Here is a 21,828-nt window from a genome sequence, read left to right on the forward strand (position 1 = left end):
TAACAGTGCTGGGAATAGAATTTGGAGGAAGACAACATCAGAGAATCAAAGCAAATAAATAAAAGTCACTGATAATGAGGCTATTGCTGTGTGAATGTCCTGCTAAAGACAATCATCAAACTGGCTAATGTTCCACTGGTAAACCCATTTATTTAAGAAACTTTTTTTTGCTTCATAGACATGAAGAGAGTTCCATTAAAAATTCCTATACATGGCTTCTGGATGACCCAGCTTTTCTAAACCCCAGTGGATGGCATCTAGCAGCAGTGTTCTGCGCTGTGGTTATAACAAATAGTAATTTCGAACAGCAAACACCCTTTGGCCCCTACAGTGATCAGTAGTCGGTTCCAGTCTGCCCGAGACTTTCCGGTTTAGGCACAGAAAGTCCCAAGTCCTGTGCGTCTACTGGCACCTCTGCCTCTAGCAGCTACTAAGTATGCAGAAAAGGTGGAGTTGCAGGGGCTTTATTTATAGTGGAGGAATGAAGGATTGCTGGGGGAGCTGCAGCTCACCCATTCTGTTGCTTTTTCTGCCTTCGCTTTTTAACTTCTCTTACCTTTGCCTCCCTAAGCATTCTAATCACTTCTCTTTTCCCTTTGTCCCCCAACCCCAAATCCTGTCTAAGGGTGGTGCAGTGAAACTTCAGAAAGTAGGACTGAGAGAGTAGAGATAGTTAGTGGGAATGATAGCTATTAGGAACATGCTTCCTGTGTGCCAGGCACAGTGCTAGGCACTTTGTGTGCATTAACTAAGTTAATCCTCATGACAGCCTTTTGAGCTGGACATTATTATTACCCCCATTTTCCTAATGAGGTTACTTACCAAAAGCCACAGCACTAGTAGGAGAGATGGGATCCAAACTCAGGCAGTCTGTGTCCTCTTATGCAATACACTCCCTGCCTGTCAAATGCCTGGCTTTTCTCCTTCATGGGTTCAAAGCCCTCCTGACTTCTTCCTGTTCTTGATGGAAATCCTGACCTAAGCTTGCTTTCCTCCCTAGTCCAGCAGACCTGGAATGGGTGTTCTGGCTAGGTTTTCCGTGGCCTGTACTACTAAATCCTGCCCTTTCCTTGGTCTCTCCCCTAGTCCAGGCCCAGTAAAGTAGCAGTACCTTTCCGGCCTCTCTTACCCTGTTTCTCTGCTCTCAGATCTACCCGAGGCTGTAAGGTTGCATCCCCTGGGAGAAAGAGCTGATGACCGCCATCCCCCTCCATGGCCAGCCCTCCATTCAATCTCCTCTATACACATGGCTCTTATAATAAAGCCATTGTCTGTGTATCCCCCATGGAGTTTTGAAACTTATGCGAGAAGAGACCCCTTTAGTCCTACCTTGAAGTCCAGCCTGGGTCCTAGCTCTACCATGGACTGGTTGTGTGGCGTTGGGCAAGTCACTGCCCTCCAGCCTCTTATTCATAAAATAAGTTGGACAAAATGGCCTCTAAAGCTTTTTCCACCTCTGACAGGTTATGAGATCCTATGACAAAGATATTTAAGGGAGAAGAACTCTGAAAGAAGGAGGAATCCCGTAAAGCTGCCTTTATGACTTTAAATTTCTAGTTCTTTCCCTGATGGCTTTCCAAACAGACCAAAGTGAAAGTGATTCCAAAGGAGCCCCAGGGTATAAGCATTCTCATTAGGACAGCAGTGAGCTTTTCAGTAAGCCCCAGTTATCTCTGGGGCTGCAGGGGAGCAGGTAGTTTGGCTATTTGAGATGTTGTCAGAGTTGTTCTCAGTTTCTGATATTGGAGAGTTTATGGTGAAATTCACATAATTAAACCTTAAAGAAAAATGTCTCCCCCAAAGCACCGCATAACCCCAATGGGCTTCTGAGCAAAAGAAGTGGAATTGTGTCTATTGCTCCAAATAATGTTTGACACAACCACCCAGAATGAAAATTAGAAGCCCTCTAACCATGGAGATATGTCAGAGAGGAGAAAGAGACATCTAGAGAAGTGCCAAGGGCTAAAGGGCAGGTAAGAGAAGAGAAATACAAAGTGGCTGAGAAAAGCAGAGTGGGGGAGACAATTTTCACTCTTTCAGAGACCCTCCAGGCTAAGGATAATTTTTGACCTAGTTGTCCTTCTGTGCATTGCCGTGAGCTTTTATTAAGTATTTATGTAGCAGTTTACATTTTACCAAGTGCTTTACAGTCACTTTTATTTGGCTTAGTAAAGTTTTCCTGGAATCCCATCTACTTTATGATCAGGAGAGTCACTTCCTGTTTGCTTAGCACCTCCATGCGTTCAGCCTCACACAATAGGCCACTTGTTCTGGCAGGAGAGCAGGTGCAAAGGGTTGAGGAGCTGAGGGCACCTGCAGCTACTGGGGCAGTTCAAGTGGGGGTGGTTTGCACTTCGGTTCACCTTTCCTTTCCTCTATTATTCTTTAGTTTTATTGTATTGCTGGCAACTAGACAGCAGCAGTGCCAGGCTTGGGCCTGCCTAGAGCAGAACTATTGTGATGGTCAGACACTGGTAGCAGTGGGCACTTTCCCCTGTGCTGGTATCTCTGTGCCAGCTACTCTGCTGATGCCCAGCATCGCCACTGTCTTCCACCACACTGACTTGCTGAGTGTTTTTCCTTCTACTACCTCAGGGCTCTGACTGCAGCCTGGAATCTGGGGCTCTGATAATGATCTTAAAAGAAGACAGCAGAAGTAGCAGTTCGACTTTGTGCAGACAAGACCTTTCAGCATTCCCGGGCAAGCCTAACATTTGAGTCACCATATTCTTGCGTCCCTTCTCCCTCCTGTCAGCCACAGTAGCCCCGTCTGCCAGTGCTCTGGCTGTCATGATGTAGGATGGTGTGTCTGTAGATGGGTCATGAAGTGGTAGAGCTGCACTCTCAATCACAGGTTTGTAGGGGAATCCAACACAGTCAGTAGTTAAAGATTTCATTTTCTGAGGACCAGATTCACCAAAGCCAAAACCAGGATCTGGTCCATGAAGTCCAAACTGGAGATAGTGGACCAGAGCATTGGAAAATTCCAGACCTCCAACTACCAGGGTTCTGTGATGGAGCATAGGGCTATGTAGATATTTAACAGGTAAGTACTGAATAGAGAGCAATTTGCATTCTGTTGGGAGAATTTGCATACTGATGGGAGACAGTAAATCCTTTGACCCCCAAACAGAAACTTCATTGGATTTGAAACCCTCTCAGAGTTTTTATCTTGATCATAGTAAATGTAAGAGGTATGTCAGAAGATTTGTTTTTACAACAGTAAAACCTCACTCAGTCAGACCCAGGCATGGGCTGAAGTTTACATTATTAGAAAAGGGTTTGTCCTCTTTTACTATCCCTCCCGCCCTCCTTACCCTCTGGTAACCACTAAATTATTGTCTGTGTCTATGAGGTTTTGTTTCTTTCTTTATGTGTCTTGTTCTTTCTAACCATTGTCACCCCAGTGAATTTAATTAAAAGTTAAAAATAATAAAATCTTAATAGCAAGAAAATTAAAAGGATCAATAAGCATCTAAGTGAAGGAATGGCAAGAAATGGGCACTTTCATACACTGCTCCCGAGAGTGTTACTTGCCACCATCGTGTTAGAAAGCAATCTGAAATCTATTACAATTAAAAATACTCATATCTTTTGATTGTGTAATCCCTCATTTATATCCTGCAGAAAGGAAAATATCAATACCTAAAACAAAAAACAAAAAAAAGGAAAAGAAAGAAAAGGGTTTGTGATACAAATCAATATTACTAGCAGGTATGTATCTTGGATGGGCTCAGTGTGGGAACCCAGTGATTTGTCCATGGGGATGGTACAGGGCCTGGAAGGAGTGGTGCTCGGGCTGTGAGAACTCACCTGTCTGGCTGGCCCAAGTGGGAAGTGACTCACCACCTGAATAATGATATTCATTGGTGCACAGGGAAGTAACTTTACCATTCTCTAGGTAGACATTGGTTTCCAGAGTGGTGGAATCTAGTGGGTGGGCCACAGTGGCAGGTGTTCCTGGCAGGGCCCAGACAAAAGTATAGTGTAGGGCAAATCCCCAGTCACTGGCTGCAGATCTGGGAGTAAGACCCCAGGGGAAATAGGCTGACAAGAGCTGGGCAGAGTAAGTCAGAGCCTTCACCACCTAAGCTGAGCTTTGGGTGAGGCCTTCAGTCTCAGTTCAGTTATTGAGTGCCTATTGTATGCAGGCACTGGGTGAAACAGAGGACCGACCCACAGACAGATAGAAACAAGAATATGGGTAAGCCTTATCCTGTACTTTGAAGGTTTTAAGGCCTGCAAGTGGTGGTGGCTAAGACGAGAAGAGCATAAGGAAACAGTGGCAGGAATTGTGAGCTTTCTTTTAAAGTATTTCTGCAGTACTCATTCATGTGAAAACAGTTTGTTCTTCGCATATGATCTTTGGCGCTTCATTAAAAAAGATATGACAGGACATCCAAAGCAAAATTTTAGGAGACTGTCCTTTGTGTTACCACATATATATGAAATACAACGCAAGAAAAAAATCCGTAAGTCACACTTTTCTCTAACTCAGACTTGCCTTCTCTAATTGGTCTTGAGTCAGTGAAGTGTGAATGTAGGTGGGCTTTGAGAGTCCTATTCTTCACTGCATTAAAGAATGGATGTTTGTTGTGGACCCTGTGGGGACCCGAGACAAATAAAGCAGTGTTCTGAACAGAGAGATTTGAAAAAGGTATGGGTGTTTTCAAGAGCTGTCTAATTCAGTTCTTGTGACAGTTATGCAAAATGGAAGCAGAATATTTTCTATCCTAGAGAGGAGGAATGTGAAATGTAGGGGAAGGAGAAAGTGCAATAGGCTTTTGACACCCAAAGTTGGTCACTTGGGAAACTTAGCTGTCTGTCCTGGGCCACACATAAATGATTTGTTGTTCAATGGACTAAAATTAATTTTGAAACATTTGAGGTCCTATCCGGCAAGTTCTCCCCTCAGATGCCCTGTCCCCTGGGAGCTTTGTGAGGACATCTCTGCCGAAGAGTTCCTTTTAGCCAGGCCCACAAGTTCAGTGCTAGCTACTCTCACACGTCGTCGGTCAATCATTATACCAAAGAGAGCTCTGGTACTTTTGGCCTGGCTCATTTCCCCTAATTCTAAACCATTCCGACCCCTGTTTTAACTTGTACTTTAGCTAGAACATACTTCAAAACCAAGACTCTTCCATTTTTCAGGTTCTCTCAGTGCAGGGATGGGCAGATTTGAAATTTCCCCCAACTTTTCATTGCATGATTTATTCAACCTCTCTCAGTAAATCTGTTTCAATTTACTGAACACCTACTGCAGGTCAGGCACTGTGTTCGGTGCCTTCACATAATGATGGTAAGAGCCCTCAGGTAGATGGGCTGGGTACTTTTCTAAGCACACTGCCTATGTTATCTCAATTTATTAACATTCATTATATCAATTAATCCTCAAAACAATGCAGGTGGCATTATCCTAATCTTACAGATGAGGAAACTCAAACTCTTCAGGGTTTCCTCACTGTCTCAGTAAACTATGACTGCCAACCTGAATTTCACCTCTTACAAATGTAATTGTTGACCATTATTTTGAATTTCAGTTACTTTCATAAAATGTTCTCATGTGTCGTTGAAGTATGTGACCTGTTCTCTGGCCCCTTCTTCTTGGCTCCTCGATGTGGGGAGAGGTATAGCTCCATTCATGTTCCACCACGCAGTGATGCCAATGGCTACTGCTTGGTGTCTCTGGGGCCCACTTTGCCCATCTGTAAGAGGAGGGCATTGGACAGATTTTGAGGGTCCTTTCCAACTCTGAAATTTTCATGAGTAAAAATCTAACTTAAAAACAGGTAAAGATCATTTCCTTTTGGTTTAACTCCAGTGGGACAAGAAAACATCTGGTTTTTCTGGGTTAATTCTCTGGGCTAGAAGGAGTTGGTAAATGAGTTTGGGCTGATTGAATAAAAAATCCCCATTACACAATGGGCTCTGTTACATCCCCCTTCCCAATTATTGAGCCTTTAAATTGCACACTTTTCTATTGTAAGATTTAAACTAGGTCAGAGTCCTCTCCATATTGGTCTGTTCCCCTCTAGAACACTCCTCAGAAAGGTTCGTCAGCCCTGCCTGCCCTGGCCTAGTACCCTGACTGCCCGTGGTCAGGGCTCAAAGCCCAGGAGGCAGTTCCCATCTGCGTTCCCACACATCTTGAAGTTCCCACAAGAATCCCTTTGCTTCCTTATTTACTTTTATATCTGGTTGCCTCCAGGCTCCTCTGTAGAGTTTGCTTCTTCAGATAAACATTCAGGTGATCCCACCTCAGGCATTTTCTCTCTACCTTCCCTTCTCTGGTCTCTGCATGGGACTGCCCAGCCCCCCTCAGACATAGACTCTTCTCCCTATGGCAGTGATATCAACTTCTCATGCTTTCCTCACCATCGGGAAAATATGCGTTGCTCCTCTAGGTTTAAATGACTTCTTGATTATATTCCGAGACCAATCTTTTAGTCCCTCCTCACAGTGAGGTTTGAAAAAAGTCTAAAATCCGATTCTAATACAGTTATTCCCTTATGTAGCTAATGTCCACTAAACAAGATATAAATGGGTTTATATCTCCCTAGTTTCTTCTCAAGCTTTTGCTTCCTTTCTGTTAAAATCTATTTGTAATTTCTGAAAGGCTGTTTGAGAACAGAGGTATTTCTTGGAGTATGGTGGATATATCTGTTTCTAGTACTCTCCTCACTGAAATTTACTTGGAAGTGGTACTGCTGTGCTGACAATTATGAAAACATTTTTCATCAAATATGTGCATAAATAAATAGGAAGCAAATTGTTGCTATCTTTATTAAGAACATTTGCAAAACTCAGCTATTTTCACCTTTGCTTTATTTTTCTGTTCATTTATGTAAATTAAGACTGCATTTTGAATAGAAGAAAGAACAACTTCTTAGACCTCTTAATAAGATGGCTTTTCTACCCTGTGTTCTAGTTTGTTTTTAAAGCTATTGTGCTCTTTAAATCATTTCATTTTTCCACAGTGGTTATTGCGGCCAGAGTACTTTCCAAAGAAACAGTCTGATAAACCACTCAGTTTGGGTAAGGGGCTACATGTAATACCGGAGCTTTTCCATTAGATGGCACTCTGAGAATGTGAGGTCTATAACTTGTTTGTAGACATCTATAACTGGCAGCAAACTAATCTTGTGAAATCAAATATTTGGGGGGGGCAGGTAGGGGGCAGTTAGTCTTTCTAAGACTTGCTCTCAAACTCTTGCCACCACTCTAACGCTTAGGGGAAGAAGGAAAGTCAATTTTCTAGCAGCTTCTCTGTCCTAAATTATTACCAGCAGTGTTCAAAATCAGCAATGTGCATTAAACGAACCTTTTAAAGAAAGGAATTTCTTCTAAATGTGGGAGTTGTGATACTAACAGCTTGTGCTGTTAGGAAAGCCCCTCTCTGGGTCTCAGTTTCTTCATCTCCACAGTAAGTGAGCTGGACAAGTTGATCTCTTAAGGGTGCTTCCTTTGGAATGGTCTATATTTAAATTTGTTGATTTCCTTCCACTACACCCTTGCTGCCTCCGCCAGCACAGAAATAGGAAGAAAAGATCGCCCATTTTACGCTTGTTTGATTCTATTCCTCTTCTGCAAGTTCTCTCTTTGCTTCAGCTGTCCTAAGACAAGCATGCCCAGATGTCCTGTTTTAATTAGGTTTCTTTTCTCTTTATGGCTTTTGCACAGGTTTCCCCACACACACACCCTTTTTTCTCCCCTTCCTATCTGCCTAACAGAAGCACGCCCCTCTTTTCACTTCACAAATAATGTGTTCCTGGTATTATGGCAGTCATTTTTGTGCTAAACAGATACTAAACTGGTTGGGGGAAGGAGAAGACACCACATGTAATGCTGAAAAGTGACACTTCTTACATCACGTACATGTCCAGTTACGAAAACTTCAGATTTGGGAAGTAGGAACTTCCTTCTATTGATTTTTCCTCCTCCGCTGACCAGTATTCATTGCCAGAACAATTTCAAAGCTTTATAAAGAAACAATGTTCTGGAGAGAGGACAATTAATCTAATTAAAGATGAGTGTTACTAAGCAGATAACTCATTATTAAAATCCCCCATGGCCAACGTTGTCCCCATTCCTGACACTCTGGGCAGTCAGTCTGTGGATGTGGAGAATTGTAGCTATGATCGCTCATCCTCATGCAAAGCCTATCATGAGCCATGTACACCAGGGGCACAGAGGGAGGGAGTAGAAAAGAAATACTGAATTAATTAATTAATGCAAAGCTACAGAGACACCTCTGAGTCCCTCTGGGCTTGAAGCTCAGAACATGCATGTTACATGAAATTCCCCGGAGGCAGATCACATATGTTGCATTGCTAAAGTGTCAAAGGCATTAAGCACAATTTTCTCCAGCATTCATTTTCCTATTGTCCTTAGAGATTTCAAATTGCCTTTGGTCTTTGTCTAGTAGCGTGGTGGTGGATTATTTATTTCTCTACCTTCAACACCTTATCTCCTAAGAATGCAAATATTTCACTGAATAGTGATACTGTGGACCTCTGTTTGGTAGAAGAAACTCTACACACAGGGCTCTCCCCAAAGGGCTTTTAAAGGGCAATAGCAGGAATCTGCTGAGTAGGTAAAAAGGGATGTTACTGCAGGCACCGTTGTGAGCCTTGTAGGCCGATACAAGTAGCTTGTAAATTGTCTTATACAATGGAGAGGAGTGGTGAGGAAATGTCAAATATTTAGTCAACATGGATTATTTCTAAGGAAGTGATAGTTTCATAGTGGTTAAGACCAGAGGCAGCTGGAGAGGGACTCACAAAGTTCAAACTCCAGCTTTGCTACTGACTAGTTGTGTGACCTTGGGCAAGTGACTTCACTTCTCTATGCCTCTGTTTCCTCATCTACCAAAAAAAGGGCTGAAAATAATAGTATCTACCTCATAGGGTTGTTAGGGGGATTAAGTGCGGTAGTATACATGTTTTCTTTTTCCTCAGTGCTTAGAACGGTATGTGACACAGAGAAAGCACTCAATGCTGAAAGCTATTATTATCATAAGTACCCCGAGGTGCTCTGGGTGGTACAAAAGGGAACTAACCAAGCCTCGGCCTTCAAAGAGCTCACAGACTACATAGGCTGGCACATGGAATGTACATAAAAGGAGCGTGAACAACTCAGAACAGTCCCAGGATGCATTTAGTTGCAAGGGCAGCAGGTCAGGATGCATCCGAGTGGTTCAGGGAGGCCCTCGATTCCCATCAGGCAAGAACTTTAGGCATCTACAGAGCAGGTGAGCAAGAACTTGAATAAGGTTTTTGCCTCTGTTTTGAGAGAGGGTACTCATAATAATGTGTATTCATATTCACATCCTCACTGATACACTGTCCTTTTAAAACAGGCAGGTTGGAGTTACTTCATTGAAGAGTAGAAAACTTAGGCTGTGTTTAATCTAACAAAGTAGAGTGTATGACCTGATGATAACCATCTGAGGTTCGAAGGAATTCCAGGGCAACATTGTGTATATTGGCCCAAATGCGAGTATGCATTCTGTCATAAGAAATCCCCTTTAGCCTGTGGCACTAGTGATGGCCAACATAAATCTTTTTAACAAGAAGGATTTCCCAAAGGCTCTGAAATACGCATTCAAGTTAGCCCTGCTTTTAATTTTTCTTTTCTTGTGTTTTCTCTTTTGCCTTTAAAAAATTAACTACTATATAAAATTTCACTTATTAAAAGATAAATTATTATAAAGATAACAAAATGTAAAAGATATGGAAGGACATAACAAAAGAAAGTAAAACTCCCCCAACATCTTCCCTTACTCATCGGAAGTAATTGATACTACCATTTCTTAAAAATTTTCTGTGTATGTTTGAACACAGAGTATCTGAGAGTAATGCATATGCGGAGCCATTTTTGCCCCAAATGGAATCACACCATACTTTCTTAACCAGTACTTGTATCTGTTACAGTGTATCTTAGATTTGGTTCCATATCAACACATATATATCCACTTGGTTCTTTTAATCTCTGCATAGTCTTCCATTATAACACTCATGGCTTTCAAGATTCTGTTCTATATTTTGTCTGGCTAAGGAGAAAAGCATAGAAAGGTGAGAAACAGAAAAGAGACTGAGGATTGGGAGAGAGGTATTGAGACACCTAAAGGGATAGTGCAAGAACACAGAGTTTTAAAATAATGCCACTAAATTTTAGCAGCTATAGGTATTAGTTGGATCAGTACTTCTGGTTACTGCTTTGTGGAGTAAATAAAATAAAGGCAAGGTTTACGTCTAAGCCACAGGCCAGCTCTTACCAACACTTCTGTAACCAGAAACCATGCTTAATTTACTAGAGTCCTTTGAGGATTTAAATAGCACATGGATAGAGCGGAACAGTGGATGCTATTTCGACTTTTAGAAAGTTTGGCAAGCTTTTAAACCCAAAGCTGTTTTTAAAAAATTGAATCACCATGGGATTGGGGAGCAGTGTTTAGTCCTGGCTCCTTATCCATGGTTTGGAGATAAGAAACACAAAAATAGAACTAAAGGGGCACTTTTCTGAATGGCAGAAAATAATATAGTAGGGCTGCAAACGATCGGCTGTGGGACTAATTTGATTTAATATGTATAAATGATTTGGAAGAGGGAGTATGGTGCAAAATCACTAAGTTGGCAGATATCTTTGCACTATTCCAATGAGGATAATAAACTTAAAGAAGTTTGTTTTGTAGAAGTGGGCATAAAAGTCGCCAGCAAGCTTCGATATGAACAAATCCAAGGAAATGTCTCTAAGGACACATTCCTGAAGTTTATTTCAGAAGATTTATAATGAGCCTTACCTCTTTTTCTGTGAATAAGGTCTCTGCTTAAGGCAGCAGTAGGTGTAAAGAAAAAGAAGATAGAGTTGGTGGTGTCATCAGAGGGAGATGATATTTAAACAGACAGCATTATACGAACATAAAAGAAGAGGTTTACTAGCCTCTTCCTAACTGATTCCCATATATGTGTGTGTGTGTGTGTGTGTGTGTGTGTGTGTGTGTGTGTGTGTGTGTGTTACACATACATATGTATATGTGTTATATATATATATGTTTGTGTGTGTGTGTATATATTTATATATACACAATATTTATATATAAATAAAAAATGTTGTTTTATATTTCTTCGATACAACCTCCCAAGTCAATTGATATTTGATGGTTGGTGATTTTGTGTATTCACTAACTTTTAAAGTTAGATAAGCTGAATGTGTTAGGCTACCGTTCTAGAAGAAATGCAATCAGATGTTCTTTTCAACTTGACTAAAATATATTTTCCTTTTCAGAGGATGACTTTTAATTATAAAAGTTAGAACTAGATTTCCTGATCCCCTCTGCTACCATGCAGGTTTTTCAGAGCATGTCCTTAATATTGGCAGATACATTATATCTTAAAAGAGAACATCTAACAGAATCAGATCAATATCTTCTGAAGTTGGGAAATGTTCAGTAATAAAGAGATAATGAGGTCTGCCCTATCCACCTCATAATGTGTTTGAGAAGCTGAAATGAGTTGAGTGATATGAAACTGCTTTATAAAGTGCTATGCAAACATACAGTAGTATTAATTATTCATTGCATGCCATAATTTGGGATTAGAAATGTAAATTGATTAAATTCTAGGAACTATCTTTTACAGATATTCATGCAAATATGCAAAGATTGGTATACAAGGATGTTCTTTGCAGCATTGTTTATATTAGCAAAATGTTAGAAATAATTGTTCATCAGTAAGGGATTAGGTAAATAATGATAGGGCCATACAGAGGAATGAAGGAATGAGTACAAGGCAGTTCTCTATGTTCTGACATGGAAATATGTCCAAGATATTTGTTAAGTGACAAAAAGCTGCAAATCAATATGACTAGTATGATTCCAATTTTGGTTAACATTACATGTTAGTATATGACTGTGAAAACTAGAAGAGTATATATCAAACTGTTAACCATGGTTCTCTCTTGGAAGTATAGGATGATGGTGTAACTTTTATGTTATACTTTGTTTATTTCTGTATTGTTTGAATTGGTTACAATGAGCATTATTGTTTTTGTAATTAAAAATGTGAATTTTCCCTTAATTGGACTACCCTATTGTAACTAGGGTGGGGGGAAAAGTGTATAAAGTGAGGGCAAATTTATGCTGCAAATGGCTTGAGAAAGTTTCCTGAAAAGAAACCCAGCTCCAAAGCCTGCAGGAAATTGTGGGAGGAGGAAGTGGAAGAGAAAGAAAAGGTAAAGAACATGCAAGATGAATAGTGAATGAACAGAAAGTACACTCAGAGTCAAGGTCTTCCTGTGTGCTTCTATGGCCAAGACCCAGGACCTCCCTTAGCACAGGTCTTACCACTCTGTTTTGCCATTGGTTCTTATTCTTCTGGACTATGCGCTAGACTGAGAGCACAAGAAAGGAGGAGACTTTGTCTGTCTTGTTCATTGTTGTATCCCCAACACCTAGAAAAAAAAAAAGCGATGTTGAATGAATGTCCGTTGACTCTTGAGTAAGTGTTCTCCATCGTAAAGAGACTATCCAGAATGGTTTACTTTTGCACCATGGGGTCATCCCATGGTTTAAAAGGCTAGAGAGAGCTTGTGGTCACCTTGACCATTGGTGCCAAATACAGTCAGCTTTCACTTTGCTTGAAACTCTCTTGTGACAACCCTTTTCTTTACCTTCACCTTTCCAGATACAGCCAAAAGGCAGCAAGGAACGGAATGAAAAATCAGTTCAACCTCCATGAGCTGAAAATGAAGGGTCCTGAGCCGGTGGTCAGTCAAATTATTGACAAACTGAAGCACATTAACCAGGTATGCAGTGGTATATACAACAAAAACGGAAGTGGCAAAAACATGAGGGATGCATGGTATCCATTGTCCAAACCATATTCTTGGGCTTTTGGAAAGGCTGCCATTGTTCATTTTCTTCAAAGATTCTCTCTGCTAAAAAGGACTTTTGACCCTCATTTTTTACCCCACTTCTAAATTATAAATGTAATATTGTAATATTAGAGAAAGCTTGGAAAATAGAGGGAAACGTATTTTTCACAATTCTATTACTGCATCCCAACTGTTTTCATTTTCACATGTTCTTTTCTAATATTAAAAAGTCACACTCACACAGACTTTTTACATAATTGGAAGTATACAAGTGATTTGCAGTTCTTAAAATTAACACTATATTGGAAACACTTTTTCATGTTGCCACAAATCTTCATATTAATCATTCTTTTATGGCCACATAAGATTCCTGAAAGAATACATCATAATCAATCAGCTTGCTTTTGCTGAACATTCAGATTGCTTCAAAATTTTTACTGTCATAAATAACACTACCTCTTCATACATAATGCTTTCTCCTGATCTTAGACCATTTTCTGAAAATATTGGAGTCATTGAGTTAAAGGATATGAGCATTTTTATGCATGTTTCTAAATTGCTTTCCACTGGGGATGTATCAGCTTTCACTGCCACCAGCAAGATAGGAGAGGACCACCTTCACTGAGCCCTTGCCAACTTCTGACTCACTGCGATGCATAGAGACACCCACAGATTCCCTTGACCTGTACACAGAGTTTTTCTTCTCATAAGGAGTTTAGAGCTAAGACACAAATAGAAGTTAGTTGTACCATCTGCTTGTGATTGCTTTGTGGCCACAATAAAAAAAAAAATGCCACCGTATACCACAGTGACAGTGTTCCTGCCCCATGATGCATGGGTGGGAAGGCCCTGGCTTCTATTTGTAGCCTAGGAAGAACTTAATGAAACTAAAATCCTTATGCAAAGACAGGTTTCTGTGTGAAGACATTGACATGGTTTTGCTTTTTAATATGAAGTTGAGCAGTGAAATTTTTGTGGTTCTTAGAAAATGTTTGGAAAGGCTTTCTGAATAGTGGTATATTTCACTGCAAATGGCGTTGTGAAAGTATTTACAACACGCTTGGGTGTGACTCCTCCAGTGCCTAATAAAGTGCTCTACACTCAGTGAGCACTTAAATAGTTGTTACTGCTGCCGAGCACATGGTAATGGCAGTATTTGCATAACCGATCCTTCTTTCTGTGAACTCACCACCTCACTAAGTTCTATAAAGCCTGGTAAGATATGGTATGGTTATTCCAAAACGCATCTCTGAAGGATTTGGAGCACAATGTAAATGAATTATGGCCGAACTGAGGGCATAGTAAGCTTCACCTGGAGACAATGGCAGTATTTGTCCTTTGAATTATTTCCAAATTACCTCAAACCGGTTGTGTATGGGTGCCTCCACCCAACTGATTAGACCCCAGCACTGGTGAGGCCAGAATCTCAGGGTCCATCACTGTGCCCCTAATCCTAAGTGAAGAATCCTGTCAAAAGAGCTCTTTGGTGAACACACCTTTAGGAATATCCACTATTTGTTCAGCCAGGTGTCACGGAATTTGAGGGCTCAAAAGAAGTCTAATCCTGTGTTTTCACAGCTTCCTTGGAGGGGAAGCACAAGCATAGAAAGTGCTTAAGTAAAGATAAAAGGCAGCCTATGTTGAAGAGCCAGAAGAGTGATGCTGCTCATCGGTTTGGGGGTGCTTAGGGCTAAGGTGGGCTAGGCTGGCGTGAGAAAGACTCCAGAGAGGTGCAAGTGTTAACATCTGCCATAAACAATAAGTAGGTAAAGACAAGTGGGCGAGTGGCAGTTGTAAGAAAGATTAGACAAAGACCTGTGGATGGACCCTCACCCTGCAAAACAGGAAAGCCGAATCAGACATGGGCTTCTATATGATCCAATGGTCACTAAAAATATTTATAGCAAGCCCTCAGAGCAAAGACTTTAGGTGTTTGATATTAATATTGTGGGAGACCATGTGGTATAGTGGAAAGAATATGAGATTTGGATCCAGATGGATCTGAATTCAGTTGTGGATCTTACTAGATGCCAATCACTCAACTTCTCTGAGCTTTAGTTTTTTTTCATCTGTTGTATATAGAGATATCAAAACCTCCTTTACAAGGTTATTATAAGGATTTGAAATTAAATATATAATAGGTATTTTATATATAAATGCATATTTTACATATACACAAGTACATATAAATACATGTGCATGACAGATAATAAGTAGCAGTTAAGATGATTACATTCAGGATTTTCTCTATAAGCAGGACTTGAGTTTGAAGGGGCGCAATATTCCAATACTTTTTACCAGTTTAATTCTGCTCCCCCAGTTTTGTATGGTTGCAGATCCCGTGGATATGTCTCTTTTTTTTCTTTTCCATATTCTTCTTTCCCTTTCCTCTAACTTCTAGCCACAAAAGCTGAAACCACTTTATAGGTAGGGAGGTGTATGCTGTCAGATTCGAAAGGTCACAATTTACAGTTCCTTTCTCCCACCTCTGTCCATGAATGTGTGTGTGTGAACATTTTTGGTTCCCTTACAAATACCATGAAGCAACTAATTACTTCTCATTGATAGACCAGTTTTACCTGTTTGAGCTGTTAAAATTGGTTGGGTTCAAACACCCATATTGATTTTTTTCTCTCATCTGTGTTGCTTTCCATGGCCAAAATACATTTTCTTCAGACCTTTAATAAAATTGATATTTTGACCATGATTCAATCTGAAGGTGAGACACTTTAGGGAAATCATAAAGAAAAATGTTACGATGATGATGATGATGATGATGATGGTGATAACGATAATGTGTTTGTATCTGTGTAGCATTTAACCATATTTCAAAGTGATTTCATGTCCTAAAAGTCTAACTGCTAACTACTTATATTGGAAAAAATATCCAACCTGGAATTGTGTAAGATATAGTACTTTCACAGAATCATTCTTTTCAAGAGCTCATTATTAGCCATGAACATTATTTCATCTTCACTGCCCCCGGGAGGTAAGTGATAATGTTTGTCCTTTTTTATAGCTAGGGAAACTGAGGCAAAAAGTCATTAAGTGCTGTGTGGGCATGCTGCCAAAACATCCAGCGAGTTCAGTTGAAAATTTGATCAATCATCCAGATGTTGTTTCCTGTACTCTGCCAAACATCTGGATTCACTGAATACCTGACTAAATTGACCTCAAGTTCTAGTGATGGGAAGGTAGAATCAAGTTAACTTGAACAGGTTCACCTGTAAGTGAGTGGGGAATCCAGGAGTGTAATGTTATTTTTCTAAACCCCTCGCTTGGTGCTGTATCTATTAAACTACAGTAGGATGTTCCAACATGCTCATCTATAAATACAGAGATATTTCTCTTTACCTATACATGTGCATCCATCCAGATGGACTATAGTTAGGCCATTTATGAGCACATCTCAAAATAACTCTCCGCTCTCTTCCATGGAACCTCTCAGCTGCCTCCTTTCAGGTTATAGTTGCTGTTGAATGCACTGGAAATAATATACTCACTAAGGAATAAAGTAACAGTATTTCCATATTGACAGTCCCATGGTATAACCTTGAGGGGATGGGTTCAGGGTCAGGCCCAGGCCCTTTTCCTGGGAAGGCCTGCAGGTGTGGAATGTCCCCCCCTCCTCCTTCCAAGCCAGAGTTCATGTGCTACATTTCCCACAATTGGCAGTGAGGACCTTTTTATTTCCTTTACAGTTTCTAATTTGTGTGAGGATTTATTGTCTTGTGTTAGGAGAGGAATTGAACTCTTTAAAGTCCTCGATGTCAGTCCCAGAATTTGCAGGACCGTGTTGCTTTTTTAAATTTAAAAAAAAAAAAGTGTTTTTTTGTTAGTGTTTTGTTCCAAGGCTCCTGCATGGAGAGAAGACCCCACAAATACCAAGAATGATCACAAAACATTCTTACCCATATGATACTGTAGGCCATTTGTCTTCTCACCCTGTTCTGTTGGTAACATTTTCTCTCTCTTTAAGAGTTGGCTATGTAGTTAGTGCTAATTTAGCAGCCCCTAAACTGCTGTAGAAGTTATTGTTCCCAAGGAAAATCTAGATGATTATTGCTTGTCCCCAGTTTCAATTCCGTTTCAAGTAAAGTTCCAGAAATTGTCTTCCTGCCTGTTGTAAGCAGTTGAAGCCAGAGCAGTCAATACCTGCCCATTTGGTGTCAGAGTTTTTCATTCATAGTTGGATAAAGTCTCTTCTGTTTGGGATGGTTGAAATGTCCTGCTGAATGGTGGGGGAGTGGATGAGATAGCCTCTTAAGATTCTTTCCAGTCCTGTGACTCCATGATTTGTGGCTCAAGGTCAGGCTTTAACCCAGCACCCTCTTGTGAACAAGTCTTGTGACTTTATTCTCTGCTCTGCCACTCTTTTTAAAATATCCTGTTCCCAGGTCACCCTTTTCTACTTTGTAACCTCTCATCTTTTCAGAGATTGTTCCCTTTCCACCATTCTTCCAGCCTGGGCAGATGAAATTCTTCTGCCTTGTTTTCATTAGGCTATGAAAACATTAAACTATAAAAACACTTTTGTATTTATCACCCCTAAGTTTCCGTCCTACAGGGCCAGATAGGTGACCTGTCCACGGATCCTGTTAGCCATGTGAGTCCATATGAATGATAATAATTCTGCCATACATTTGCATAGCACAATTCAGTTTGTAAAGCTATTTCATGTACATTAGAAAAACTGACCTTCACAATGGCTCTGATAAGCAGGTATTATTACCTACATTTACCCAGTGAGGAAACCATGGGCACTAGAAGGCTACGTGACCTATATAGAGTAAGAGGTAGAACTAGACCTAGACTCCAGGGCTACTGATTTCAGTCTCTGCGCTCTTTCCTTCTACTTCTATAAAGACGTGGCATACCTTGCTATGGTTGGAAGATCCATATATAAAAGATGTACAGAAGTACAAGTAGCAGAAACTCTTCAATTTGTCTAATGATTTCCAAGTCCCTAATATAGTAATTTCTATGGTCTGAATCTCTAAAATCAGCAAAGAAAGAACAAGCATGTTCTTTACCAAATCTCAATTGGGAAGATTCTTAGAAAACTACCACACTGTGTGGTGTGGAAACTGAGGCACTTTGTGTCATGGATTTGAGTTATAGACAGCAGACAAACTTTTTATTAGCTATCTCTCATTCATAAAATGATATTAAATGGTCAAATAAAATTTTAAAATACAGAAGACAGTGGAATGTCTCCACTTCCATCCCTCTCCATGGATACCTGAAAAGTATTTTTAAGATTCCTGACAGGCTACTTTGGTGTCATGAAAAGACACTTACTTTAGAAATAGAAAGTTAAAATTTTAATAAGTTAATTGGTAAAGTTGTTAAGTGACAGAGAAGTGCCCAGGAAATTCCTTAGCATGCGATTAAAAAGAAAATCTTTAAACGAATCTCCGGCATGATAGAAAACACTCTGAATGACTTTTTTCATAGTCTTCTCACAATAAAACCAGTGAGAGTCGTAAAACACTGGCCTAGTGCAATGGTTGCTAGAAAAGCCAACACTGATGTAAAATTTCTAAATGAAAGGATAACTATTTTGAGAGTTAAATTTAAATACAGGACTTTTCCAAATGGAATTATATCTCCGTGTCTGTCACACTTCTTCATGTACAAATAGCATGGCAGAACTCTAGTAGTTGCTATTTCCATATGGAGCCAGAATGTGTGTGTGTGTGTGAAAGACAGAGTATCTGCAATGGCATGTTAACAAGAGCCAATGAATGGCTTCTGAGTTACAGAAGGACAATGCAAGTTGGTCTTTAAATACCAGACTTAGACTCTGTGGAGCTAAACATTATTTCATGAAGTAAAAGGGAATTAGCTGATGCATTCCAAAACACATTTATCATTAAAAAATCTTATGTCATTTTGCTTAATAGCCTGAAAAATAATTACAATGTCTGATGGCTTTGGGGAGCATGTGTTTTTAATATCTTAATTACTATGTACAGTTTAATAACACTGTACCAAGAAGAATTCCCTAGCATTTCATATTAAATTTCTTGAAAATGAACTATTTGCTATATTTAGAATATACAGGATTAAAGATACTTAAATTGGGTCATATATTTTAGTGCTTGCATATTAATAAATTTCTCATAAATGGAAGATGAGCCAGGAGTGGTGAGCCAAAATGTTGTTGGTAGCAGTGTTGTGGTAATCTCGATTTGACAATGAAGAGAAATACATTATCTTCTTTCATTGCTGTACTGTATTCTTTCATAAGTTTTTTGTTTCAATTAGAAGTATGGGAAGTGTTAGCTGTGGAAAGACAAGTTCTACGTATAAAAACAGAATTCTATCAAGGTTAAAAATATATTTCCAAAGTATCTGTGAAATCCATAGGGTCTCATATTCTATTCATATGTACTTACTGGTCCAATGCAACACAACATTTTCTTAATAAACAGTTACAAATGGTTCCTCTCTACCCCCATAAACCTTTACTATAAGCACTATATCGGTATATGTATTTTCAAATACTATTAGAGAATTTCAGAAATAACTTTCACCTAGACATATTTATGAATATGTGTACGTATCTTGTCTCTGGACTGTCAGATCCTTAAGTCTGGGATCATGCACATAATTATCTGTTATCCATAGGATCTAACATAATATTATATGCAGAGTAGACATTCAATATATACAATATTGTGTTTTTTTTTCAAGGAATGCAGGTAGCCTTTTTTTTTTAACTTTGAACAAGATAGTTTTAATAGAATTCAATGTCATCATTATGAATAAAAATTACCTTAGGATAGTTTGGTTTTTTTATTTTTATATTTTATTAGTTTCAGGTGTACAAAACAATGTAATAGTTAAACATTTATCATTTATACCCCTCACACAGTGATAACCCTCTTCCCCGATCTACTACCACTCTGATATCGCATACAATATTTCATTGATCAATTCATTCAAAGAACTCAACTTTTGTGGCCCTCAATTTATTTCTGAATTTAAATTGAATTTGAGGCACTTTTCACATTCAATATTAACCAGTTTCTTTGCTAAAAGGCAGGGTTACGTAAGCACAGAGTTATATTAATAGTTAGCAGTTGCCTTTAGGTTGTAGGGTCCAGCTCTCTGATTTTACAGATGAGGAAATTAAAGCCAAGGGAGGGAAATGACTTGTCCAAAGTCATATTGCCAGTAAGTGACAAAACTGGGACTGGGAAAGGAACAGATCAATATTCTGTAGTGTCATTAATGTGCTTCCAAAGACTCTTGTATAATACAAAACACGCTTGTAAACATGCAACCACCTTTTCTTATACAGTACTCACAATCATAAGAGAAGCCCATACTTAAGCAGTTCATTTGAGGAACAAAAAGCAGTACAGCCTGAGGCATGATCTTGTTAATTATTTACCTCTTATTATGGATATTAACTAGTGCTTGGTCATAACAAGCACACCTCAGTGCCCACCGCCTCATTAAACCCATTGAGGAGTTGTTGCGCACGGGTCAGGGGAGTTGGTCTCTGCTGGGGTCACTGAACCAAAAGCAGGCAGAGTCAGCAGGACCTGCTGCTCACGGCCTTATACCCACTTACAGTCTGACTTGGGCTCCTATCCACCTTCAGGAACAGTCATCCTTTCACCCTCATGTTCTGGATCTCACCTCCTCCACCATCCTGGGCAACCTATAATAATTTATCTAGTGCCTTCTCCCTCCTTCCAGAATGGCAAAATTAACAGCGTATTAGTCAGTGACCTGATGTGTCAGTTAGATCAGTTGTTTAGGCAATGTGTTCAAATTGTGTTCCATAGGGGATAGAGATATGGGAGAGGTGCTGCGGGCTTGTTCTGAGTCCCTCGTTCCTATTTTAACCAGAACAGCTATATTTTGAAAATCTGTTTTACATATTGGCCTTCCAAGTAAGATGACACTTAAACATAGTATTCCTACTGCTAAAAGAATGAAAATCTCAGTGTTCTCTTAAAACTAACATTAAAGGTTTAATCCCACATGAGCCATTTTTTCATTTGAGCGTTCATTCAATGAATGTACTAAATATCTACAATACACAAGGCAGTCACAGAATGCCCTCCAATTGCCATCAGCCACCTCTTAAAATGAACTGTTGGTTAAAATGGGGACCAAATGGGAGAGGGTACATGGCTTGGTAGAGGCATTATTCCTATTGGAAGTGATGTTCCAAAGTGATATTGCAGGGCCTATATTCTGTACTAGTGAACTGAAAGTGTCTTCTGTGAAGCTGAAAACCAAAACAGCTAAGTTTTCCTTGCCCAAGTTATTAGGATTCTGACAAAGTCCAATGGGAATAAAGTACTGAGCTCTTTTGTCTTGAACTAGCCTGTCTATACAGAACAGACAGTTTTGTCCCTGGATGGCAGTCCCATGTTAATTGGCTCAATCAGATTAGTCCTGTATGCATGCCCATGATTATTTGAGACCTAACCTTCAACTGCAAACTTATTTGACACATGACCAGGGGTGTTTCCATATTACGTGTGGGCTCAGTGTTAATACTTAGTGAAGGTAAAATAATAATAATAATAGCGTCAAGTCTGTACCCCTAACTACGTGCTTTTCTTAGATAGCAACCACAGTGATTTTGTATAGCAACTGTTAAGTGGAATATTTCCAGCAGAGTTCTAATTAATGTCCAAAGTGGAAATTACATTATTATTCATCTGCACTGAATTTTATTGGATAATTTTCTAATAGCATTAAAGTATGATCTTATTTGTTTAATTAGTTGATTCAGATATTATTTTCTTCACAGTCCATATTTTGCTAGGTCGTCACTTTTCAGAGTAATATCTAGTTTGTATTATTGGCAAGCAATTGACAAGACCAAAGAGGCTAAGAGAATTACCATTACGGTATGTCATAAAAAATGAGGCCTGAATTCAGATCAGTTATATCCCAGATCACTGAAGAATCTTCTGGGTATTA

General features: G+C 39.6%; 1 protein-coding gene across 1 annotated transcript in view; it reads left to right on the forward strand.

The window, feature by feature from the left end:
* Positions 1–21,828, forward strand: part of GPC3 (glypican 3) — a 441,123-nt gene that overhangs the window by 319,393 nt on the left and 99,902 nt on the right. Inside the window, exon 6 of the mRNA XM_033119596.1 lies at positions 12,684–12,804. Coding sequence (XP_032975487.1) covers positions 12,684–12,804 — 121 coding nt within the window. The remainder of the gene's footprint in view (positions 1–12,683; positions 12,805–21,828) is intronic.

The sequence above is a fragment of the Rhinolophus ferrumequinum genome, chromosome X, assembly GCF_004115265.2.
Source record: "Rhinolophus ferrumequinum isolate MPI-CBG mRhiFer1 chromosome X, mRhiFer1_v1.p, whole genome shotgun sequence".
NCBI lineage: Eukaryota > Metazoa > Chordata > Mammalia > Chiroptera > Rhinolophidae > Rhinolophus > Rhinolophus ferrumequinum.